General features: G+C 40.2%; 1 protein-coding gene across 2 annotated transcripts in view; it reads left to right on the top strand.

Moving 5' to 3' along the window:
- CDS2 (CDP-diacylglycerol synthase 2) overlaps nucleotides 1–26,335 on the top strand; it is a 92,088-nt gene that overhangs the window by 49,459 nt on the left and 16,294 nt on the right. For both annotated transcript variants that reach the window (XM_069068885.1, XM_069068884.1), the window contains 8 exons: nucleotides 739–872; nucleotides 3,547–3,643; nucleotides 4,273–4,370; nucleotides 10,128–10,267; nucleotides 11,107–11,165; nucleotides 15,625–15,707; nucleotides 22,842–22,929; nucleotides 25,100–25,168. In XM_069068885.1, coding sequence (XP_068924986.1) covers nucleotides 739–872; nucleotides 3,547–3,643; nucleotides 4,273–4,370; nucleotides 10,128–10,267; nucleotides 11,107–11,165; nucleotides 15,625–15,707; nucleotides 22,842–22,929; nucleotides 25,100–25,168 — 768 coding nt within the window. The remainder of the gene's footprint in view (nucleotides 1–738; nucleotides 873–3,546; nucleotides 3,644–4,272; nucleotides 4,371–10,127; nucleotides 10,268–11,106; nucleotides 11,166–15,624; nucleotides 15,708–22,841; nucleotides 22,930–25,099; nucleotides 25,169–26,335) is intronic.

The raw sequence follows: 26,335 nt of genomic DNA on the forward strand, positions 1-26,335 counted from the left end.
CCTTCCAAAGTCAGGGGGTAACTCAGCCATGATAAGAATTCAGCCCTGGAATTAAGAAGCTGGCAGACTTCATTTCAAGCTTGTGATGCCTCTCTCTTCCTCTCATTCTCCTCAACTGTCTGCCAGCTTCATTTTGTGCCTGTCATGCCTTCTGAACAGAGAAGGCTTGCTCTGCTGTGAGTAGACTTCCTTTTGACTTTAGTTTTCCTCTGATCCCTCTTGGATTATGATAAGTATGATAGTAAGAGGGGGATGAGATCATAAAGTGATCTGCTTTACCTTTCCAACCCTCACTTTGCTTTATATGAGGTACAGAGATTGTCTGTGCCTTTAGTCCTGCCAAATTCCCCATATGGCAAGGTAAACACAGATCAGCATCTAGTGATAGACAGGCAGACTTGCCAACAAAGTAGAGTCACTTGCCCCTTTTCATTTATGCTTCCTTAGTATTTGTGTTCTTCAGCTATGCTTAAAATTGTGTAATTAAATATACTGAATTGGAAAAGATCTCAGTGTGTTGGAGAGATGATCTGTCATTTTTGTGATGTGGAATCTGAAGGGAACCCACATGGTTGAAGTGATATGTTCAAGGTCTACAGCTATTCACTGAGCTGGGCTTCTGTCTATCTGTCTGTTTGTCTGTCTGCTATCTATCTATCATCTCTCTATCTAGATTATAGTTACTTAGGTAAACAGTCTTTTTTTTTTTTTAACATTTTGGATTTTCACTGTGTTTAGGAGTCTGAGGTGGAAACAAAGACAGATGGGGAGACTGCATCAGACAGTGAAAGCCGAGCTGAACCTGCACCAGTACCCACCTCTGATGATACTCCTGAGGTCTTCAACCGGGCACTGTCAAAACTGTCCTCAAGGTGACTCAGATCATCAAGCTTTTGAGAATCACTTAATATCTACCTAATTTAATGATGCAGATATGAAGTTGTCCATTTGTTCAAGTTGATGATTATCTTTTTGGAGAGTCATGATTATCATACAGAAAATAATTAAAGAATAATCTTGGACAGTTTGTGATCAAGGGTTAAGTTTGTATGCATTCAGTTGCCAAAGTGTGTGGAATGAATGATAAATAGTATGGTTGGTCTAAAGATCATGGAAAAGATTATTGTTGGTCAGTATCATTAGGCAGAGATTTGTGAAGAAAATGGCTAAGGCTTGGAAGAAGCTATGGGGAAGGGGCAGAATGAACAGTATGAGAAAAGGCACAGGCGTGGGAATGGGTGTAGGGAGTGTGTGTGTGTGTGTGTGTGTGTGTTTTGAATTCATTTGTTGTTATTGGGAAAATAGAGATGAGAAAGAGCTGGTAAGCAAACTGTTCTGCCTTGTTCTCAGTTAAGTGGGTATCCTCCCACCACTTCAGCATACCCTGATCATGTTTTGATGTTTGGCTATTCTTTGTCCATAGCCCCATACATAGAAGGTTTCTCCTTTTCAGTTGAAAAATTCAGTACAAACGAAGTTGAGTCAAATAAGGACTGTAATTTGTTATAATTGAATTTAGAATCTCTGTGGTGATCAAGTTATGAATAGAATTTATAACCTTGCCACACACCACTAGAGAGATCCAGGCTGATATGGATCAGTGGATCACGATTTTTTTGTTTTGATTAGTCAATAAATTCCAAGTTTTCCTAATTATATTATCCTCTGCTGCACATTTATTCAATCTTGTTTCCAAGTTATTGTGAAGCATTCTGTAAAATGACAATTTGAAATTCAGGCAGTTTGTCTGATTTTCCCCTTATTCATCAATCTAGTAACCCTGTCCAAAAAAAAGAAAAGGAACTTTGTCTGATTTGACTTATTTTAAATGAACCTATGCTGGCTCTTGTTGCTCGTGACATTTCCTTTTCTGAGTTCTTGTAACCAGCCGTTCACTGACCTCTTCTGGAATTTTGCCAGGCATTAAAGGCAAGTTCTCAAGTGTATAGTTTAAAGACATGCCTTCTTGTTTTTGAAAATTGGTACATGTGTCTCTTTTTCTTCCTGCATCACCTTTCTCATTCTCCAAGATTTTTCAAAGATCCTAGCAACAACTCAACAGTCACAGCCTCTTGTTTTTTCAGTAACTGAGAGAGGTAGATAGCATGTTTGGGCCTGGTCACTTGAACTCACTGAGAACTGCTAGAAGGTTGTTTTTTTTAGCTATCTCCTCACTTATCTTGTTTAATACTTCCTAGTTTTAAAATTCACTTTCATAGGGGCGGCCAGGTAGCACAGCGAGTAAGAGTACCGGCTCCGGTCTCAGAACGACCTGGAGATTGAATCCCGGGCTCAGACACTTAGCACCCACCCAGAAACACCTGGCCGTGTAACCTTGAGCAAGTTACTTAACCCCAATTGCTTAGGGGCGGCCAGGTGGCTCAGCGAGTAAGAGCACCGGCTCCAGTGTTGGGATGACCTGGAGATCGAATCCCGGGCTCAGATACTTAGCACCACACCCAGAAATAACTGCCTGAGTAACCTTGAGCAAGTTACTTAACCCCGATTGCTTAAAAAAAAAAATCACTTTCATGCCTGAACTATGAGGAACAGGAATAGAATATTTCTCACTTCTTGTAAGCCCTTCAGAATTTATTTCTTTGGAGGGTGGGAGGTGGGCACTGCAGAAATACACAGTCATTCTCTTGGGGACCTTGTGTTCCAGTAGGCTAGTTCTTAATATCTTTTTTCTTTCCTCTAGTAAGATTGAAGGAGTGGTGACCAGTGTTAGAACTTTGGCTCCACTGTCAAAGGGGCAGGGAAAATCTGAGAGTATCGGCTCTGTCATTAAAAAGAGAAGTTTTGGGCAGCACTGATTCTGGGGGATAAAAACTAAGCAGGGTATCAGTTGAAAGAAGCCCCAAAAGATCAGTTTTGTTTCCATTTATATTTTACCAAAACCAACATCTGTCATTAATAAGTTTTTAAGAATTATTGTAATTTTGTGACTTTGCCCTTTTGTTATTTTAAACTTCTGTTTCCACATGTTTATCATTAATAAACCCCTCAAATGTTGTTGTTGTTGTTGTTTTTTAATTGGTTCAGATATGGCCTGTAAGATAAGGGGAGAAGCAGAAATCTAAATTCCCTTTCCTGGGAGAGATCTGAGGGAGAGAGATACAAAAAACAAAACAAAACAAGATGATGGGAAAAAAGCCAAGTCCTGGGACTTAGAGACAGGGACTTTGGGTCACAGAACTTGAGTCTGGGAACATATAGTGTGTCTGAGGTTCAACATTGGCAAGAGGTTCTGGATGCCCCCATAGACTTAACTCAGTTTCCTTCAATGCTCAGAACAAATTGTTGATTTGCCCGAGTGAAGGTCCTTTGTTCCCAGCTTCTCTGAAGGTGTACCTGAGGTCCTGGCATGAGGGAAGGAGATAACTTTTTTAAAATTTTTTTTGGAAGGAGATATCTTATAAAGAAAATGCTTGGTTTCCCCTAGTCATAGTTGTCCACCAAAGGCGAGTGATGTATGGTTCTAGGTTCTACTTATGCACATTTAGGTCTCTTTCAATGTACCTAACTGCATTTTCTCTGAACTAGGTGGAAAAACTGGTGGGTGAGAGGTATCCTGACTTTGGCTATGATTGCCTTTTTCTTTATCATCATCTATTTGGGACCCATGGTTTTAATGATGATCGTAAGTAGCATTTGTAAGTTAATGTAGTCTGACCTCTAATTCCATAGGGCCTGTCATACTATTAATTGTGGGGCTGATTTGATCTGGAGGTGAGCATGTTGTCAGAATTCCACAGACATTCAGTAAGCATTTATTAGGTGCCTCCTCTGTGCAGAGTGGTAAGGATAAGATCAGCACAGCTGGAGCCTTATTTTACTTCCCAGGGCCCTTGTTTCACCTCTAAATAAGGGCTCTAGTGCTCCTGGAAAGAGGTGTAGGTTTGAATTATAAAGTTGTCATTTCTAATGAAGAAAGCACCTACCTCAAGGAAATTCTGTGTCTTTGAAGCAGGTTTTCAACAGACTATACTTGTCCAGGATTTATGGGGGAAGGAAAATGAAATGTTACTAGAAATCAGGATAATGATGATAGGAGTATCATTTGTAGATCCTAGCTGTTTAAGATATTTGTTATGTCTTGCTTGCTGTCTGGCCAATAAAGAGTTTGTATGACAAGGCTACTGATTTCAAATCATAGTCCCTCCACCCCTCCCTCTCCCACATCTTGCTCTCTCAGATTAAAAGATGGGGGAGGGAGTGGCTCAAAATATAAAAAACTGTAGTAAATAACTTAATACTTCTGTCTTGCAGGTGATGTGTGTTCAGATTAAGTGTTTCCATGAGATCATCACTATTGGCTATAATGTCTACCATTCATATGACCTACCTTGGTTCAGGACCCTCAGTTGGTAAGCACCCCTGACCCCCTAAGGGCCTATAAGAACCCTGAATAATAAATCATGGGCTTTGTTGATTCCCAGATGATTCGCCAACAGGTACAAAGGTATGTAGTACCCATCTCTTGGTAGGGAGGTGTGCTTCTGCCCCATGGGAGCCAAGGAGCCATTAAGCAACTACTAAAAACTTCCATTTTAACTAATAACGAACCTAACTGGTCATATCTATGGCATGGAGTATGTTTGGGCTTTATGGCTTCTGCTTAATAAACCTATATTTTCTGTTCTACCTTAATTTATCCACCAAAGTTTAGAAGATTCATGTTGAACTAGGAGTCAGGAAACCTGGGTTCTAGTCCCAGTTCAGCTACTAACCAGATTTGTGAATAGGAGCAAATCATTTCCTCCTGAGTGCTGTTTCCTGTTCCCTCTTTCCTTGTTCCTGCCAGGCTCAGTTTTCTCTTTTGTAAAATGAAGGCATTGGTATAACTAGACTAAAGTCTTTTCCAGTCCAAGACTCTGAGATTTTTGGCTAAGCCATTTTTAGGTGCTAATGTCTTCTCTGCTTCCTTTTAATGTTGAGTTTGCTATTGATTTACTTTAGACAATGATCTGGCTCTTCCCATTGAGCCAGAATTTAGAGATTCAGTATTTTATTTTTTCCTAAAGTTACTGAACTGTATACAACAAGATGAGGACTAAGGAAGAAAATCTACACAAAGCATAGTGGGCAGTGGCAGACCACTGGGCGGATTCCAAAATTTCTTCCTGCAGAGAGCTAGAATCTCCTTTGTGACTGACTCACTAGGGGCATTTCCTGGGTCTTGTCAATAAACTCAGGAGGCCTGTGACAGAAGAGTGGCCAGCAGGAGATGGGATAGTGCCACTGAAGGATCGGGATTTGCTGCATGGACATGATATTTAACTTTCTGCATCTCAAGTTTGCTCATTTGTAAAATAAGTGTTAGATGATTCCTTCTAGCTGTATGCAGGTGTATACACACACACACATACACACATACATACGTATGTACATGGTATAGTGTAATGAATCAAAGTTCAGAGGCAACTAGGAATCGTGGGCAGTTGGATGGTGAATTGACCAGTTAAGGTAGAAGTTCCCTATAGAGAGGCAGTGGGAGAAAAGGTTTGCAAGGTAGGTTAGAACTGGAATGTGGAGGGTCTGGAGTGCTAGCCGAAGTAGTTTACATTATTATTCTGATTTTTGCATTCTTGGTTAATATTGGAAGCTTCACAAAGAGATCAAGAACTGCAAATGTAATCTGTAGAGTCTGACTTCAGTTCAGTGAATTTTATTTGAATATTAAGTGAATCTTAGTGAAGTGAATATTAAGTACTTAATATATGCAGAGTTCTGTGTGAGGTACCAGGGGATAAACAAGGTTCAGCTGTGTTATATTAGACCTCATAGTCTGATAAGGGGATTGTCATACAAATATGTCACACAGACTATGGTGTGACTTATCACACAGAAGTAACATTTATCATGTATTATAGTTAGGTACAAAACAGTGCTATGCGAGTGCTAAAAGAATAAGTTGGTCTATCAGAACTGTGCATTGTTATTTCATACAGGAAGTGGCATTTGAGTAGGGCTTTAAAAGATGTGAAGGAGTTCATTGGGCCAAGAATAGGTACAAGAAAAGGGAGAAGAGCATTCCAGTCACATGGTTAGCCAGCATGGGTAAAATGACATGTGGATATTGAGGGCACAAGGCAGTAAGTCTGTTTTAGCTGGACCACAAAGTGTGTGAAGTGAATTAATATTATAGAAGTCTGGAAAAGTAGGGAGATGCCAGATTTTGAAGGGCATTGAGTGCCAGGCAGGAGTTTAAATACTGTTCAGTTGGCAGGAAATGTCCACTGAAGAATTTTGGGCAGAGTTAGATGACTAGATATATTCTTTTTTTTTTTTTTAAAGCAATTGGGGTTAAGTAACTTGCTCAAGGTTTAGATATATACTTAAGGAAGATAAGTTTGACAGTGGTATGAAGGATGGATTGGAGGAAAGAATAGGGACAAGAAGACTTGTGAGGAGGTTTATTGTAATAATCTAGGTGAGAGTGATAATGAGGGCCTGTACCACAGTGATAGTAGTGAAAATAGAAAGGAGGAAATTTATGGATTTGGGGAAGAATTGACAGGATTTTTAGTAATTGATGGATAAACAAGATGAGGGAAAGGAAAAAGTTAAAGATTACTAATGGTTTTGGTTATAGGCAGCTAGATGGATAGTGGTATCAAAACCAGAAATACTGAATTCATAAGGAAGAGAAGTTTTCTTTTTTTTATCAAATGCTTTATTAACTTCTAGTGTACATCATTAATTTCCGCCAGATTTTGAGTTACAAATTTTCTCCCCATTTTTCCCCCTACCCACCACCCCAAAATAGCAATCCCACTGGATATCCCCTCCTCTAATCTGCTCTCTCCCATATCTTTTCCCATACCCCCTCTGACTTTCCAGTAGAGCATGGTGGATCTCTATGCCCCAATGCCTGTGTATCTTATTTCCCATCTACATGTAAAATAATATTAATAATAGTATATTGTATCTTATTTCTCATCTACATGTAAAATAATATTAGTAATAGCATATATATATATATATTTAAACATTTGATTTTAAAATGTTGAATTCCAGATTCATTCATTTGCTCCCTTGTCACCCACCCTTACTGGGAAGATAAGCAATTCAGTATAGGTTGTACATGTGTAGCTATGCAAAACATTTCCATAGTAGATATATTGAAAAGACTGACTATATTTCCCTCCCTCCTGTCCCACATCCCACTTGTTCTATTCTCTACTTTGATCCTATCCCTTTTCAAAAGTGGGTGCTCCCAACTTCCCTCCCCGCAGCCTGCCCTCCCTTCCATCATCCCCCCTCTCATCCCCTTTCCCCCTACTCTCCTGTAGGGTGAGATACCCTATTTAGTGTGTATGTCATTCCCTCCCTAAGCCAAATTCAGTGAGAATAAGGTTGACCCATTCCCTTTTGCCTTCCTGTTCTTCCCCTCCATTGTAACCATTTTCCCTTGCCTCTTCTATATGACATAGTTAACCCCATTCTGTTTCTCCCCATCTCCTCTCATTATATTCCTCTCTCACCTCTTAATTTCACCTTTTAAGTATCATTCCTTCCTATTAAATTGGTCCTGTGCCCTCTATCGATGTATACCTGTACACATATATACACACATTCACATATGTATTCATACGCCCATATACCTTCCTATATAGACATATATGTATGTACTTACATATATACACACACACACACACACACACACAGACACACACATTTCTATTCCCTTCAACTATTCTCATACTGAGAAAAGTTTGATCAGTTAATAGTTTTTCCATGTATGGATGTAAAGAGTTCAACTTTGATATTGTGATTTATTTTCCCTGTTGGTTTTTTTCATCAAGAATTGCTTGAAAGTCCTCTATTTCACTGAATGACCATATTTTCCCCTGAAACATGATACTCAGTTTTGCTGGGTAGGTGATTCTTGGTTTTAATCCCAGCTCCTTTGCCCTCTGGAATATCATATTCCAAGCCCTTTGATCCTTTAGTGTAGAAGCTGCCAGATCCTGTGCTATCCTGATTGTGTTTCCACAATATTCCAATTGTTTCTTCTTGGCTGCTTGTAATATTTTCTCCTTGATATGGGAATTCCAGAACCTGGCTATAATATTCCTAAGAGTTTTCTTTTTGGGATCTTTTTCAGGAGGTGATCAGTGGATTCTTTCAACCTCTGTTTTGCCCTCTGGTTCTAAAACATCAGGGCAGTTTTCTTTGAGAATTTCTTGAAGGATGATTTCTAGGTTCTTTCCCTGATTATGGCTTTCAGGTAGTCCAATAATTTTTAAATTATCTCTCCTGGATCCATTTTCTAGGTCAGTGGTTTTCCCATGAGATATTTCACATTGCCTTCTATTTTTTTCATTTGTTTCAGTCTGTTTAATAGTAACTTGATTTCTCATAAAGTCACTAGCTTCCATTTTCTCCAATATAATTCTGAAGGAATGATTCTCTTCAGTGACCTTTTGAGATTCTTTTTCCATCTGGCAAATTCGGCTTTTTAAGGCTCTCCTTATTGGCTTTTTGAGTCTCTTTTGCCATTTGAGTTAGTCTATTTTTTTTTTTTTTGCCTTTTGGAGGGCAATTGGGGTTAAGTAACTTGCCCAAGGTTACACAGCTAGTTATTTTGTGTGGGTGTCAAGTGTCTGAGGCCTGAACTGAACTCGGGTTCTCCTGACTTCGGGGCCGGTGCTTTACTGACTGCGCCACCTAACTGCCCAAGTTAGTCAATTTTTTAAGGTGTTATTTTCTTCAGTCAGGTTGTTGACTCTCATTTCGTTTTCTTGCATCATTCTCATTTCTCTTCCCAATTTTCCCTCCACTTCTCTTATTTGGTTTTCAAAGTCCTTCTTAAGGTCCTCTATGGCCTGTAACCAGCTCATATTTTTCTTGGAAGCTTTTGGTGCAGGAATTTTGACTTCACTGTCCTCCTCCTGTTCCATACTTTGATCCTTTTTGTCCCCAAAATAGGAGTGTAAAGTTGGGTTGCTCTGCTTGCTTTGCTTTCCCTCGTTTGCTCATGTTGCCACTCAATTACTTGACTTTCGGGCTTTTTGCCACAGTAGAGTTCTGCTACCAGAAAGGGGAGCTTTGTCCCAATCACTGGGGTTTTCTCAGCTGCTGAAGATATTAGTTGGGTGCCCTCTCTGAAGCTTCTACACGATCTGGCAAGCTGTTCACATACCCCAGGATCCTCCACCCTAGACCACAGTCCAGATCCAAGCAGATTAAAGCAAGTGCGATTACCCCTCAGACTGGTTGCTTGTTCTCCCTACAATCTGCAGGCCAGGAGCTGAAGCAGCCACATGGCTGCGGCTGCATGGCCACTGGGCATCAGCTATTTCTTGCCCTGGGGGCAAAAGCCGACTGCACTCCCGAACTGCTGGATCCCAAAGTCCACACTGCACTGACCTCTCACTTTGTCCTTAGCGTCTATGTGTTAATAATTCTGCAAACCACCACAGCTGCTAGTGATACTGAAGTCCCTTCAGCTGGCGGCTGGTCAGGCCTGCCCTGAGACTAAAACCTCCGGCTCATACAGGGCTGGGATTGGCTCCCAGATCACTGCGCTGGCCCCTTCCTGCCGGCCTGCTGGGCTGTCCTCAGCGGGAGGTTAGCTTCTCTGTGTCATTTGTGGTTTCTGTAGCTCCAAAGTTTCTTCAGTCGCCTTTTACATGAATTGGAGGAGGTGGAAGCTGGAGCCCTGAGGGAGTCCTATTTCTACTCTGCCATCTTGACTCTGCTGGAAGAGAAGTTTTTGAAGGAAGAGAATTAAAATTTGGAATCTGTTGAGTTTGAAGTGTTGGTCATGTCTTGGAGGTAATTGGAGCTGTAGTTCTAGAGTTTAGAAGGGAAGTCAGGTAGGACTGAAGAACTGGATTTGGAAGTCATTTGAATAATGATATTAATTTGCATAGAGGTAATTATTGAAGACTCTAGAGTAAATAGAATTGCTAAGAAATGTTCCCAGCTGAAAAACTTAGGAAGGCTCTAGGAAATTGGAAGGCACAGTTTTCCCTGTCTCACATGTACAAGAAGCCACAGAATAGGAAGGATGGGACTTGTGTTGAATACCCTCTTGCAGCATTGTCTGATTGCTTAAGTGCAAGGAGCATGTTGTGGGTCTTTTTCCATGGAAAGCAATTTTTCTTTGTTTGCAGGTACTTTCTACTGTGTGTGAATTATTTTTTCTATGGTGAAACAGTGACTGATTACTTCTTCACTCTGGTCCAGAGAGAGGAGCCTTTGAGGATTCTCAGTAAATATCATCGCTTCATTTCCTTTGCTCTTTACCTAACAGGTAATTAATTATTAGTGTCTTCACTAGTTGTGTTTTTGTCATTTGCAGAGCCTATTGAATAGAAATAAGGCAATCTGGTCAGAAGAGGCAGCATAGTATAGTAGAAAGGGTTTGGTACTAGGTTTCAGAAAATCTGGATTTTGATTTGACTTTTGAAATTCAGTGGTTGAGGGACCATGAGCAAATCATATAACCTCTCTTAATCTCAGTTTCCCTACGTCTAAAATAGGATTGTATTTATACTGTTTTTCTGAAAGATTCATTTTGAGGATGTGCTTTGTAAACTTCAATAATGCTTTATGAATGAGTTGTCATTTTAAAATTATTAACAGGAATTATTGCATATAATATTAAATCTTTGAAAGTTTGGACTTGTTTCTTCATGCATAAAATGAAGAGGTTTGACTCAAAGTTTCTTTGATAAAGGTGTGAGTATATAAATACACATTAAGTGAATATATACATTTCTACATGTATAAAGAACATGTACATATATGTAAGTACACACATATTTCATGAAGCTTGGCCTTAGAATTTTACATCAGCTGCTTATAAAGCCAGCATCTGTAATACCAGTACCAACAGCTCAGTCTTGTGTTGCAGCATAAACATCTTTCTAAGGGGGAAACTGCTGAAAAGAGGGGTCATGTGACTGAGCCTGGTAGAAACATTAGTGGTAATGCTATTTTTTGCCTTTCTGGCCTTTGTAACTAATCCTTGAAATGTTGCCAAGAATTTAGCCAAAGGGCCACTAAGCACAGCTAATGGAAATAATAAAAAAAAAAGAGATGAGTCTAGGAAGTGACTCATCCCTATCTTTTTTCTTTCTTTCCATCTAGGGTTCTGCATGTTTGTGCTGAGTCTTGTTAAGAAGCATTATCGACTCCAATTCTATATGGTAAGAGGAAATAGTGGATTGCAGGGGGGAGAAGAGCGAGTGGGAAGAGGCAACTTTCGTGCTCTTAGCTTAAATGAGATTCCAGTTTTTCCTGTCTTTTACTGTAAGGCAGCACAGTGTCTGTAAGGGCTGCTTCTCCATTCCCAGGGTGTTTGGAGCAGATGCATGATGGGAGAGTATCTTATCTAGAATATTCAGAGCTGCTTATAGTGTGTAGGGCATATCTCTTGATGCATTCTGAGTGATTTGAGCAAATCATTTTGTTACAGGGATCTTTCCCCTCCTGTTCTTGTAGATTGACAACTTGATAAATTCAGGAAGTGTTAGGCCTTTTTTTTCTATTTCTTATTTTTTTTTCAAATGCTTTATTAACTTCTGATTTACATCATTCATTTCCGCCAGATTTTGAGTTACAAATTTTCTCCCCATTTTTCCCCTACCCACTGCCCCAATAGCAGTCCCACAAGATATCCCCTCCTCCAGTCTGCTCTCTCCCATATTTTCTCCCATACCCCTTTCGACTTTTCCAGTGGATCTCTATGCCCCAGTGCCTGTATATATCTTATTTCCCAATTACATGTAAAATAGCATTAATAATAGTATATATATATGTATATACACACATACATATATACATACATATACGTGTATATACACACACATACACACACACACACACACACACACACACACATATATATATGTATTTTATTTTAAAACTTTGAAGATTCATTCCCTTCCTGCCTTGTCACCCACCCTGACTGGGAAGATAAGCAGTTCAGTATAGGTTGGACATATGTGGCTAATGCAAAATAATAACATAGTAGATATATTGTAAAAGACTGACTGTATTTCCCTCCCTCCTGTCTCACCTCCCACTTGTTCTATTCTCTACTTTGATCCCGCCCCTTTTCAAATGTGGGTGCTCCCAACTTCCTTCCCCCCCAGCCTTCCCTCCCTTCCCTCATCCCCTTCCCCCTACTCTCCTATAGGGTGAGATAACCTGTTTAGTGTGTATTTCATTTCCTCCCTAAGCCAAATTCAATGAGAATAAGGTTGACCCATTCCGTTTTGTCTTCCTATTCTTCCCCTCCATTGTAACCATTTTCCCTTGCCTCTCTATATGACATAGTTTACCCCATTCTGTCTCTCCCCATCTCCTCTCATTATATTCCTCTCACCTCTTAATTTCACCTTTTAAGTATCATCCCTTCCTGTTAAATTGGTCCTGTGCCCTCTATCTATGTATACCTGTAAACATATATACACACATTCACATATGTATTCATATGCCCATATACCCTCATATATATATGTATATTTCTATTCCCTTCAACTACTGAGAAAAGTTTCATAAGTTACAATTATTGTTTTTCCATGTAGGAATGTTAATAGTTCAACTTTGATAAGTTCCTTATGATTTCTTTTTCCCTGTTTACCTTCTCATGCTTCTTTTGCTTCTTGTATCTGAATGTCAAATTTTCTATTCATCTCTGGTTTTTTCAACAAGAATGCTTGAAAGTCCTCTATTCTACTCAATATTTTCCCCTTAAACATGATACTCAGTTTTGTTGGGTAGGTGACTCTTGGTTTTAATCCCAGCTCCTTTGACCTCCGGAATATCATATTCCAAGCCCTTCGATCCCTCAGTGTAGAAGCTGCCAGATCCTGGGTTATCTTGATTGTGTTTCCACAATATCCAAATTGTTTCTTCCTGGCTGCTTGTAATATTTTCTCCTTGATATGGGAATTGCAGAACCTGGCTATAATATTCCTAGGAGTTTTCTTTTTGGGATCTTTTTCAGCAGGTGGCCAGTGGATTCTTTCAACCTCTGTTTTGCCCTCTGGGTCTAAAAACATCAGGGCAGTTTTCTTTGAGAACTTCCTGGAAGATGATTTCTAGGTTCTTACTTTGATCATGCCTTTCGGGGAGTCCAATAATTTTTAAATTATCTCTCCTGGATCTATTTTCCAGGTCAGTGGTTTTTCCCATGAGATATTTCACATTGCCTTCTATTCTTTCATTTGTTTGGATCTGTTTAACAGCATCTTGATTTCTCATAAAGTCATTAGCTTCCATTTGCTCCAATCCAATTCTGAAGCAATGATTCTCCTCATTGAGCTTTTGAGATTCTTTTTCCATCTGGCAAATTTGGCTTTGTAAGGCATTCTTCTCCTCATTGCCTTTTTGAGCCTCTTTTGCCATTTGAGTTAGTATATTTTTTCTCACTTTTTTTTTTAAAAGCAATTAGGGTTAAGTAACTTGCTCAAGGTTACATGGCCAGTTATTTCTGGGTGTGGTGCTAAGTATCTGAGCCCGGATTCGATCCCCAGGTCATCCCGACACTGGGGCCAGTGCTCTTACTCGCTGAGCCACCTGGCCGCCCCAAGTTAGTATATTTTTTAAGCTGTGATTTTCCTCAGTCAGGCTGTTGACTCTCATTTTGTAATTTTCTTGCATTGTTCTCATTTCTCTTCCCAATTTTTCTCCACTTCTCTTATCTGCTTCTTAAGGTCCTCTATGGCATGTAACCAGCTTGTATTTTCCTTTGAAGCTTTTGGTGCAGGAGTTCTGACTTCACTGTTTTCCTCCTGTTCCATGCTTTGCTCCTTTTTGTCCCCAAAATAGGAGTGTAATGTTGGAATCTTCTTTCTGCTTTGTTTCCTTTGCCTGGTCATGGCACCCCTCAGTCACTTGACCCCTGGGCTTTTTGCCACAGTAGGACTCTGCCACCAGACAGGGGAGCTTTCATCCCAAACGCTGGGGTTTTCTCAGCTGGTGGAGGTATTAGATGTGTGCCCTCTCTGAGGCCTCCACACACTCTGGCAAGCTGGACACACACCCCAGGACCTCCACCCTAGACTGCAATCCAGATCCAAGCAGGTTAAAGCAAGAGCGATTACCCCTCAGACTGGTGCTTGGTCCCCCTACACTTTGCAGGCCAGGAACTGAAGCTGCCATGTGGCGCTGGCTGGCTGTGCCAGCTTCTCAGCCAAAAGCCACGCACTGCTACTTACTGGGTCCCAAAGTCCAGACTGCACTGACCTCTCACTTTGTCCTTCGCATCTATGTGTTGATAAATCTGGAAAGGGCCACAGCTGCTGCTGATTTGGAGTCCCTTCGGCTGGAGGCTGGTCAGGCCCACCCTGGGGCTAAGGCCTCGGCATGGGGCTGGGCTTGGCTCCCAGAATGCTGCGCTGGCCGATTCCTGCCAGCCTGCCCTGCTGTCCTCAACCAGAGGTTAGCTTCTCTGTGTTATTTTGTGGGTTCTGCAGCTCCAAAGTTTGTTTAGAGTCCCCTTTTACATGGATTGGGGAAGGTGGAAGCTGGAGCAGCGAGGAAGTCCTGCTTCTATTTCTGGCCTTGGCCTTTTTTTTTTTTTATGTTTGTTTTTTTTGAGGAGGGAAGGCAAGGCAATTGGGGTTAAGTGACTTGCCCAAGGTCACACAGCTAGTTAAGTATCAAGTGTCTGAGGCCAGATTTGAACTCAGGCCCTCTTGACACTGTACCACCCCGCTCCCCCATGGGCCTTTTTAGGAAAATACAATTTTTTTGTGGATTCTGGTTCTGCTGCTTAATACTGTGTGACATTGGAGAAATTCTTTCCCTGTTGTAAACCTTGGGTTCCCATTGTAAAAGTATGATAATAACAGTTGTACTTTTTTTCAGTCATGGTTGTTTTTTTAAGGAAAATGTTTTTGTAAATCTTGAATGAAGCACAATTCAAGTATGAATTAGTCTCCACCCATGCTTTAAGTCCCTAATGCCAGGGACAATGTCATATGCTTTTTTAAAAATGTCCCTCACAGGACCTTAGGTTAAGAAGTTGGATTAGGTGACTCTCAAGTTCCTTTCTGCTTTTGGATCCCATGATTCTGGCATAATGATTTGTGAACCTCTTACTCAGTATTAGAATGCTGGCATAATATTGTGGAAAGAATACAGGACTGGAAATCAGGAAATGTATGTTCTAGTTTTGGCCCTACCACTAAGAAACTGAACTTTCATTCGCTGGCTAAAATCTAGGGAACTCAAATCTAGCTAAATTTTCTGATGAGGTATATAGAATCAGTCATCTGTTGACAAGAATTTTTTAAAGCACCTATTATGTGCCAGGCACTGTGCTAAGTGCTGCTGATACAAAGAAAAAGCAGAAAATAGGCCCCTCTTTCAAGGAGCCTACAGGACACAGGACTCCCCCTTCTTTGGCCACATTGCTTATCTCAGTTGTCTGGGAATGAAATTAAGATGAGAGGAAATATGGAAGAGGAGCAGCATCATGAATAAGAGCTCAAAGGTACAGATTATGTACCTGTCTTCCAAAGGGAGTAGAAAGGGGCAGCATGGGGCATTTCTTCTATTCATGACTGACCACAGTTTTCTACCTAAGGCTATTCTGTGAAATGGTTTTAGGGATGAACTGGAGCCTAGGACACTTTTTTTTTCTCTTTTCTACAGTTTGGTTGGACTCATGTGACTCTGCTTATTGTTGTAACCCAGTCCCATCTTATCATCCACAACTTGTTTGAAGGAATGATCTGGTAAGTTGGAGTAAGGGGTGTGTGTGTGTGTGTAGGTAGTTCATGGGAGTGGAGTGAGGAATAAGCCTTACTCTTTACCATGTGAGATAAGGCATCAGCTAAAGAAAGATAGTTTTTATGGAACGTCTTCTTGAACCAGGTTTCAGATCATTTCATCTCCCTTCAGGAATCCAGATTCAAAGTCAATCACCACGCACTCTGTTAAACACTGTAGTTACACAAAGAATCCCCTCTTCCCCCTTCCTTTCCAGAGTTCACATTCTAATGGGGGAGACAACATGTAAATAATTAATTGCATAGAAGATATATACAGAGTAGATGGAAAGCAATTTAAGAGGGCAGGGCACTAGTAGCTGGGGATCTGGGAAAGGCCTGTGCAAAATGAGATTTGAGGTGAATGAAGCCAAGGAAGCTAAGAGTTGAAGGAGAGCAGGCAGAGCATCCCAGGTGTGGGGGACAGTTAGTGCAAAGGCCCAGAGGACAGGAGGTGAAGTGTCATATGTAGGGACTGCACTTATGTCAGGGCAACTCGATCATAGACTGGAAAAACAGGAAGGGTCAGCGTTGTAAAGAGCTATAAATGATAAACAGAGGACTTGATGTTTGATCCTGGAGATAACAGGGACCCCCTAAAATGCATTGGAATAGAATGGTGAGGTGGATGTGACAAGACTTAGAAATCATCTTGTCAGCTAAGGGCAGGGTACCAGTGAGAAGTTTAGTGCAGAAGGTTACTGGATCACACGAGCAGCAAGATAGAAGACCAGACATTTTCTCGGACCCCTGTGACCTCTCAAACCAACACAGAAATTATGAGCCAAAGATAAAGAAACTTCAACTGTCTCCATAGTCTAGGACAGGACTTCTTAAACTTTTTCCACTTGCCATCCTTTAGTTTGTGTTGCTTGGCCTGAGGGCATGCTCAGTGCAAAGTGCACATACTTTGTTTTCACAATCAAGCTTGCAGTGAAGTTTTGCAATGCAACACCAGCAAATGCTGCCAGAAACACCTCAGATTCATTATGTTTGATTTTTAATTAATTTTTAGCCATTGTGTGTTCAGAAACCTTTTACTGTTGCCAAATTTTTAAACCCACAGTTTAAGAAGCACTGGTCTAAGACACCCAGGATCCAAAAGGTTAAAAAAATCCCCTAAACCCAAGAATTGATGCTCACTGACCCTGAGCTCACCCAGCACTCCCTCCTCCACCTTCATCTCTCATGCTACCAGTATTGAGGCTACAGTAGCAGATTCCAGGACCTGAAATAGGCTTATCGCAACAATCTGATCCCTGCTCCTTATTTCTAGGGCTGTAGAGACCCTCAGCTCCAGGCAATGGAAATTTACTTGGGCCACAATAGCCATGCTGGCCATAGCCCTTCAGGAGCAAACAGACTGCTGAGAGCCACAACCCTGTAGCTCTAAATTGCTGGTGCTGGGGCAGGCAGCACAGCAAAGCTCTGAACTGTTAGTTCTGGGTCAGAGAACTTGGGAACAGAGATAGGTCACCAGGACATGACACTGTGTGTATTGTGTGTGTGTGTGTGTGTGTGTGTGTGTGTGTGTGTGTACACATACCTGCATGTGTGCTGGGGGCAAATGGTGGGAGTGAAGCACTCTACCCAGTCAATTGGGGCCAGTTCTGGCTGCCCAAAATTTACTGGGGGTAGAGACATAGGCTGATGAACCATGGATTGCCCAGTGTGGGAGAAGACTGAAATGCTTTGAGATTGGACCCACAAGGAAATCAATATCATCATGGGGCAGGAATTCATAGAGTCAGAAAATGACTGAAATTACCAAAGATCTCAGAAAGAAGAAAACCCAAAGACCTTGAACATAAGTAGATAAATCAACAAGGAAAAGAGTAAAAACATAACGGAATATGGCCTTCAGATCTAGTAAATGAGTTCAGGCATCTATGAATAAATACTGCAAAATAAAGGAAAATGATCGAACACCTGAGACAGAGAAAGGACCCTGTAGAATGTAAGAAGAACATGAAACCAACCATAACATGCTGTTCTTGAGTGGTTCAAAAGGTCAAAAGAGAAATGAGAATTATGAGAGCAGAATTTATGGCCTGCACAGCAAAAATGATGAGCAGAATAGAAAAAGTAGAATCTGTAATGACAAGTCTTACCAAAGAAACAAGAGAAGACAATAGATCGGGAATGTATACATATAGAAGTGAAGAACAATACAGAAGAGGGAAGAAAAAAATAATATTAAAAGAAGATATGCTCACTATGCAAGCAAAACACACTGATCTCTTTTATAATTAATTAGTTTTTAGTTTTCAATATTCATTTTTATAAGATTTTGAGTTCTTCATTTTTTCCTTCTCCCTCCTCTCCTCCTTCCCCAAGACGGCATATAATCTGATATAGGCTATACATGTGCAATTAAGCATATTTCCACATTATTCATGTGAGAGAATCAGAACAAAAGGGAAAAACTACAAGAAAGAAAATACAAAAAAAAGAAAATAGTATGCTTCGATTTGCATTCAGACTATATAGTTCTTTGGATGTAGATAAACGTTTTCCATGAGTCTTTTGGAATTGTCTTAGGTCATTACAATGCTGAGAAGAGCTAATTGTAACAAAGTCAGTCCTCAGCAATGTTGCTCCTACTGTGTGCAATGTTCTCCTGGTTCTACTCACTTCATTCAGCATCAGTTCATGCAAGTCTTTGCAGGTTTTTCTGAAATCTACCTGCTCATCATCATTATGGAACAAAAGTATTACATTCCATTCATATACCACAACTTGTTTGGCCATTCCCCAGTTGATGGGCATCCCCTCAATTTTCAGTTCTTTACCACCACAAAAAGAGCTGCTATAAATATTTTTGTATATGTAGGTCCTTTTCTCTTTTTTATAATTTCCTTGGACTACAGACCAAATGCCAGTATTGCTGGATCAAAGGGTATGCACAGTTTTGTAGCCTTTTGGGCATAGTTCCAAATTGCTCTCCAAATTGATCTCCATGATCAATTCACAACTCTACTAACAATGCGTTAGTGTTCCAATTTTCCCAAATCTCCAACATTTATCGTTTTCCTTTTTTGTCATGTTAGCCAGTCTGATAGATGTGATGTGGTACCTCAGAGTTGCAAAACACACTGATCTTGAAGATAGGATGTGTAGAGATAACCTATAAGTCTCCCAGAAGAACAGGACAGGACAAAAAACCATAATACCATAATGAAGGAAATAATAGAAGAGAACTGCCCAGAATTTTTGAACATAGAAAATGAAATATCAGTTGAAAGAATTAATAGATCACCTTCAGAAAAAACCCATGACTGCAAACTCCAAGACATGTAGTGGCTAAATTTAACTATCCAGTTCAGAAACAAGTTCTATAAGCCGTCAGGAGAATGATCTTCAATTACAAAGTAAAGAAAATTTCAATAATGCAAGACTATTCTGCACCCACAAGGAAACAGAGAAAATGGAGTAATGTATTTGGAAGAGTAGTAGAATTTGTAATGCAGCCCAGGGTGACTTACCCTGCAAATCTAAATTTAACCATCTATGAAAAAAGATGAGCATTCAATAATAAAGAGGTATTTAAAACATTTTTAGAAAATAAACCAGAACTGAAGAGATTATTTCTTGAATACTCCTGTAATATTAATGGGAATTTGAAGATCTTCCCTGTCCCTTGTATTTGCAATCAAACAGGTACTTAGCACTTTATTCCAAGTTCATGACTGTGACAAGTATTAAGACCCAGAACTTGTGAATCCCACAGTGGGATGGACTTGCTGGTGTAATAAGAAGGGGCTGAAACACGGAGGAGCTAATACCTTATATAAAGAAAAGCCCAAGCTAGACAGCCAGAACTGCTGGGAGTGAGCATCTGGAGGTTCAGCTGCTACTTACTGCTGGGGAGAGAGAAGAGAACTGAGAACTTAGGACTGAACTGAGAAATGAGAAGAGAGGAGAACTGGGGGGAGGCATGGCTGTGGTGTCATGTACTTTGTTTAAAACTATGTGACCACTTTGGGGAAAACTATGTGGCCATTTTAGTGGTAAGTTGTTATGCCATAACATTGTGAATGCTGTACTTTGATTTCTGTGAAAGTTTTGTCTTAGTTTGTTACTGAATAGAGAGTTCACTATACTATATAATCAGAACCTTGAAAGCTGTTAGCAGCAGTCCTCTGGAAAGCTGCTCATATTTGGCTTTACAACTCCAAATAACAGAAATGTTGGAGAAGTGAATAAATGCAGCAGGCAAGGACAGTAACAGCAACAGAATGACAGCAGAGAGACCAGTAAGAAACTTCTCTCTAAATGTACATAAGGAGACAAGAGTAAAGGCAGAAGTTTGTTGGAGGTAATGGTGAATAGGTGGGTCTGGGACATTATGGATAGAATCTGGCCACGTCTTGCCTGCAGGTCAGTCAGTTTTTTCTGTGGGACTACATTATAACATGGGAGGGTACATGAAAGGTGGGGAAGGGGAGGAGGGAAATAGAAATACGTGATGTGTTGGAGTCAAATCCAGGGCTAGCAATGAAGGGAAAGTTATCTGTTTGGTCTCATAAAGAGAAAAGCCTACAGAGGTGAGGAGAAAGGAGGAAGGATTGAAAAGGGGGGAAAGGAGGAAGTCTTTCTTTGGTGGAAGGAGGGGGTTCTGTTGATGAATGCTCCTATGGGTGAAGGGAGATGCTTTGTAAAGGGTGGTAGGTACCTTGTGCTGGTTATGTCCTGGGAGATTTGATGGTTGAAACACCTGCTTCTCTTTCCTCATGAAGTGGGATGGAACTAGCTGAGAACCCATTTCCCAAGAGTTCCCCTTGGCTGAGGCAGCTCTCTCCTGGGGGAGGGGGAAGCCTTGGGTACAAGGAAAAGACTTTGAGGCCAATGGTGACAAAATGTAACTAGAAGAAATTCTAGATCAGTGGAGGGTTGCATAATCAGGGTTGTGGTTGGGGAGGGATGCTACCATAGGGCAGTGTCCTCTTTGACACCTGAAATAATTGACATTATACTGGGAGTAGAGCACAATGGAATCCATGGACCAGACTCTAAAGGTAGTGTTAGAAACTGCTTAGAAGGAAGAGCCTAGAATGGATGCCTGGGGAACCTTGGTTCTTTTCTAAAAAATACTGTTTGTCATATGACTCTGTGGAATTTGGGGTGGGGTAGAGATGTTTGGGATAACTATGATGATATAAGAAACAAAAGCTATCAGTAAAAATTTGTTTTAAAAGGAGATTATTGCATTAGTCCAGTTGAGAAGTGATGGGTCATGGTTGTATGAGTATAGAAGAGGCAACATGTGAGAGATAGTATAAAGGTAGAAACAAGATTTTGCAATGGATATGTGGGGTAAGAGTAAGGAGATGTTGAAGACATGAAGGTTGCAGGCCTACTTGACTGGTAGGATGATGATGCTCTTAACAATAATAGGAAAGTTCAGAAGGAGGGAGGATTTTGGGAGAAAGGTAGTAAGTTCCCTTTTGAACATGTTAAGTTTGAAATGTCCAAGTGGAGGTTGGAAATGTGTGACTGTAGATCAGAAACTGAGAATCATTGGTTTAGAGATGCTAATTGAGACCATGGGGAGCTAAAGAGATCACCAAATGAGTTAGGATAGAGTGAAAAGAGAAGGGGGCCTTGGGTTAAGAGGAGAAACAAGAGAATATATCATTAAAAACCTAGAGGAGAGGGTGTCTAAAGAAGAGGATGGTAAATAATGTCAGACTGCAGAGAGGTCAAGAAGAATGAAGACTGAAGAAAGGCTTACAAATTTGGTAATTAAGAGATCATTGTCAGTTGTGGAGAGAGCAGTTTCAGTTGAATAATGAAGTTTGAAGCCAGAATGAGAGGAGAGGAAGTTGAGATACCAGTTGTTGATAGCTTTCTCAAGTAGTTTAGCTGTAGAGGCGAGGAAAGATAGAAGACAGTAGCTAGCAAGGATGGTGGGATCAATGAGGGTTTTTAAAGGACAGAGATATGTTTTTAGATAGCAGAGAAGGAGCCAATATCTAGGGAGAGATTAAAGATAAGACAGAGTTTAGAGCTCTGGGATGATGATAATTGGAATTCACTGGAGAAGTGAAGAGAGGGGGATGTGTTCATGGGTGTGTGTAGAGAGGTGTACTTTGGTGGAGAACATTTGAAGGATGTGAGGTGAGGAGGGGAGAAGGGGAGCTCTTGGGAAATGAGGCCAAAGTCAAAGTGTGAGTCAAGGTTCTCAGCTGAGAAGTTGGGTGGGGACTAGCTTAAGGAGAGAATAGAAAGTTTGGAACAACTGCTAAGAAGAGTGAGATAAAGAATCAGGGAAGAATAGAATGTCCTGCTGCACTGAGGGTCCAATTGAGATGAGCTGTCATAATTTGTAATAAGACCAATTAGCACAGTTTCTTCTAGCTCAGTTCAGCATCATGTCAGTTTTAATGGAGGAGGCAGATGGTAGGAATAATCCAGAGTTGGATTTAGCAAGGCATGATGACCAAGGTTTGGAAAAACTAGCGAAAGGTTCAGAATAAGAAACAAGAATACTTTTCAGAATGTTTGCCCCACTTCTGAGCTAGTGCTTTGGCAATTGAGCTTTTAAAAGGTCTGTATGTTTCAGTCCCCCAAAGTCCTCTTTATGGCACAGAGGAGGACTTTGTTCATGTTAGTGACCCCAATTCAAGGAGTTCCTTTCAAGCTATAGAGGCTTCAGAGTTCAAGTGCCATGATGGTTTTTCATCTGAGACCCAGGTTAATTTGGAGAGGCTTATTCCTGGCCCAAGGCGATGGGTTTTTTCTAATCACAGCAGACCTCATAGACTGTTTGATAAGTTACAGAATAATTCTGATCTGTGTTGATGGAAAGAGTATTCATAGCTTTGAGTTTGTAGATCCTTATAGTGTGAAGTTATCTCAGATAGGTTAGCATTGTTCCATTATGGTCACACTTGGGATTCTGATGAGGGGATGGTAAGGACATCAGAGATGATACTTGCTGCTGAATGGGACAGATCAGAGGAGAGAGCAGAACTGAGATGGCCAGGGCCACCTTTAAAGATACTCTTTAAAAACAAATGTTAGAGTTGTATATACTTGAAAAATCTTGACAACTTGCTAATAATGCTTCTGACTTCCCTCCTTTTTAATTCCTCCTAGGTTTATTGTCCCCATTTCGTGTGTGATCTGTAATGACATCATGGCCTATATGTTTGGTTTTTTCTTTGGTCGGACCCCACTCATCAAGGTGAGAGATTTTTTCTTGACATGAAATGTCACAAGGCAATTCTTTCAGTGGGAAAAAGTTGCCTTGGGAGACAGAAACCTAATTGATTTTTTAAAATCTTTTTTTTTTTATTGTGAACTTAGCAAAGATCAAATAAAATGAGCATTTCCATATAAAGTACAAAGTAGAATAGAAAAAGGATTGTGCATGGAACTGTGAATCTATATTATGTGCAACTTCCTTTTTCCTGCTAAAAGTATAATAAATTTAACATGTAACTTTCAAAGTTATCTTACTTGTCTTTATTTCCTTCTGTTCTCTCCTATGTGTTTAAAAAAAATACTTTTTTTTTTTTTTGCTTTCTGGAGGGGGAAAGGCAGGGCAATTGGGGTTAAGTGACTTACCCAAGGTCTACAGGGCTACTAAGTGTTAAGTGTCTGAGGCCAGATTTGAACTCAGTCCTCCTGACTCCAGGTGCTCTATTCACTGTGCCACCTAACCTCCCCTAAAAAAAGATTTCAATGACCCTCTTTTGCTTTTTTTTTTCCTTTGGTTAACACTGTTAGGTTTAAAGCTGAAAAGGACATTATAAAATCACATCTATTCCAGTTCTTTAATTTAAAGAAATCGTTATTGTGGGGGTGGCCAGGTAGCACAGTGAGTAAGAGCACCAGCCCCAGTGTCGGGATGACCTGGGGATCGAATCCGGGCTCAGATACTCAGCACCACACCCAGAAATAACTGGCCGTGTAACCTTGAGCAAGTTACTTAACCCCAATTGCTTTAAAAAAAAATTGTTATTGTGTAAGTTGTTCTTTTGGTTCTGCTTATTTCAGTCATACAAGTTTTTCCAGGCTTCTTGGAAATCATCTTCCCTTTTATAATTTTTCTATAACATCATAATATTCTCTTCCATTCACACCATAGACTTCTTTTATCCACTCCCCAGTTAATGGGCATGGCCTTATTTTGAAGTTAGTTTTTTTTTTATTGCCATGAAAAATACTTCATCTTCTCTGATCCCTTTAAGGTATAGATCAGGTATTGGTACTGAAGGATAGCTTTGGGGGCGTAGTTCCAAATTGTTTTCCAGAGTGGTTGGCCCAATCTGTAGCTTCTCTAGTGTGCACTAGTGTATATTTCTTTCATGCATCCTTTTTTTTAATTTTTGCAAATTTGATAGGCATGAAGTGGATACCTTAATTATTAATGGTTTAGGAGCATTTTTATATGGTTGTTAATAGCTTAGATTTTCTCTTTTGAGAGCTCATACCATTTGGCCATTTATCTAAAGGGGAACAGCTCTCATTCTTAAAATATTGCCATATATATTAAATGTATACACATATATTAGATATCAGACTTTTATTAGAAAAATTATAAAGATATTTTCCTAATTAACTTTCTTTTCTAATTTAAACTGCATTAGTTGTGTTTGTGCAAAAATGTTTTAATTTTATATAATCAAAATTGTCCATTTTATGTTTTGATATCTTCTCTATCCTTTTTTTGGTCATGATTCTTTCTTTGTTCATAGTTGTGAAAGGTATTTCCTTGTTACTCTAATTTATGATGTGACCTTTTTAATCTAAGTTTTTAAATCTATTTTAATCAAAGTTATGTATCTTAATAGCATTAAATTGTCAAGGGATATAGTGTATAGAGAAAAGAGAGGAGGGCTGAGGACAGAGCCCTTGTGAATACCTCTCCATTTAAAAATAGGAAGGGTTAAGGAGCTAGTGAAGAGCCAAAGGTCAGAGAGGTGGAAGGGAAAGTGCCGATGGAAGCCCGTGATGTTAGGTGATAGGAGGAGAAAGGGAACTGAGAAGAGACCATTGGGTTTGTGAATTAGGAGTTAGTATCCTTGGAGCACTTCGTCTAGTGAGGGGTCAGAAGCCAGATCACAGCAGTTTGATATCAGAGTGGGCAATAATAAAGTGTAAGCACTTTCTCTAAAGTTTGACATGAAGCTGCACAGGGGAGAGGGGTCCCTCCAGTAAAGAAATTGGATAGTAGTTTTAAGAGGCTTTCTTAAGGAATTTCTGAGCATGTTTAAATAAAGAAGTAGAAGCCTTTGGAAAAGGATTCATTAAAGGTGTAGATGAAATCAAGCTTATGGTAGGATACAGGATAACAAATAATGATGTCAATCAAATTCTATACTCTTGGTTTGTTTTTTTCCTTCCCACAGCTTTCTCCAAAGAAGACATGGGAAGGCTTCATTGGAGGATTCTTTGCCACTGTGGTGTTTGGGCTTCTGGTAGGTAGTTGACAGTCCCAAGTGTGAAATGTTTGTTAAATTATTACTGGTTATGTGGTCAGTGATCTATGAGTGTATCAGTGTCTGTGAAGTGGGAGAGGTACTGAGTATTCACTTCTAGGTTCAGAGGCGGGTAGTGAAAAGAGAAATAGACTGAGAGTCAAGAAGACTAAATGTGAGTCTTTCCTCTGATGTTTGCTTGCCTCCCCATCTCTAAAATGGAGATAATCATAGCACTTATTTGATAGGGTTGTTGTGAGGATCAAATGAGATAAAGTATGCAAAGTGATTTGCAAACCCTAAGACATTATATAAATATGAATAATTTGTCTTTCAATTTTACATTTTACAGACAAATCGACTTATGAAACATTTCTTAGCTTTGTAGCTGCCTGAGTCTGTGTCAGGGCTCTTTCAGTTAGTGGGGGCCAGCTGGGAAGCATCTGGCTAAAGAAAGACTACTTGGGGGTCCATTCTAGGTGCCGTTTAAGGTGACAGTTGTCGCAGCCCATTGCTACAATGTTGGTACTTTAAGACATTGAGCGACCTAATTAACAGCCACCAACTCCTAATGGCTCATAGGAACTAAACTGCTTCTTAATCTGACATGTTTCCTTACCTCCTGAAATTCTTTGCTCAACTCCCTTGTGACCAGGCAAAGCAACCTATGTCCTTAGGTAGTCAGCTCTTTGAAAGCCATGAGGATTTGGGGGAGGGATATGTGGGTGTGCTGAGTTATTGAAAAGCAGTGAATGGGAGATTGTGGCATGAACTGGTCAGGGGGAGGGGGAGAGGGAATCCCAATGTTGCCCTCTGCTGGCCCCCTGTAAAAATGTATTCCATAGCCTGTATTTCTGTATTTAACCTCTTTAGTGACCAAGGTTCTACTTCTGAGAAATACACTGACCAAACTCCCACTTTTGAAGGAATGTCCAAAAAAAAAAAATGCCTCTAAGCAGGAAAGCTTCCATCTTTTGGGGGCGACTCTAAATCCCCTTTTCAAATCAGTAATTATGGTTTTCCCCTAAGAACCCACATAGCAGTATTACCTTGTTTATGACATGTGTACATACACACACACACACTCTTTCTCACACTCACACACATACACATGTACACACACACACACACACACACACACACACACACACACACACACACACACAC

This window comes from Petaurus breviceps, unplaced genomic scaffold (genome assembly GCF_028583685.1).
Source record: "Petaurus breviceps papuanus isolate PSGF00001 unplaced genomic scaffold, PetGlider_PUasm1.0 90775, whole genome shotgun sequence".
Taxonomy (NCBI): domain Eukaryota; kingdom Metazoa; phylum Chordata; class Mammalia; order Diprotodontia; family Petauridae; genus Petaurus; species Petaurus breviceps.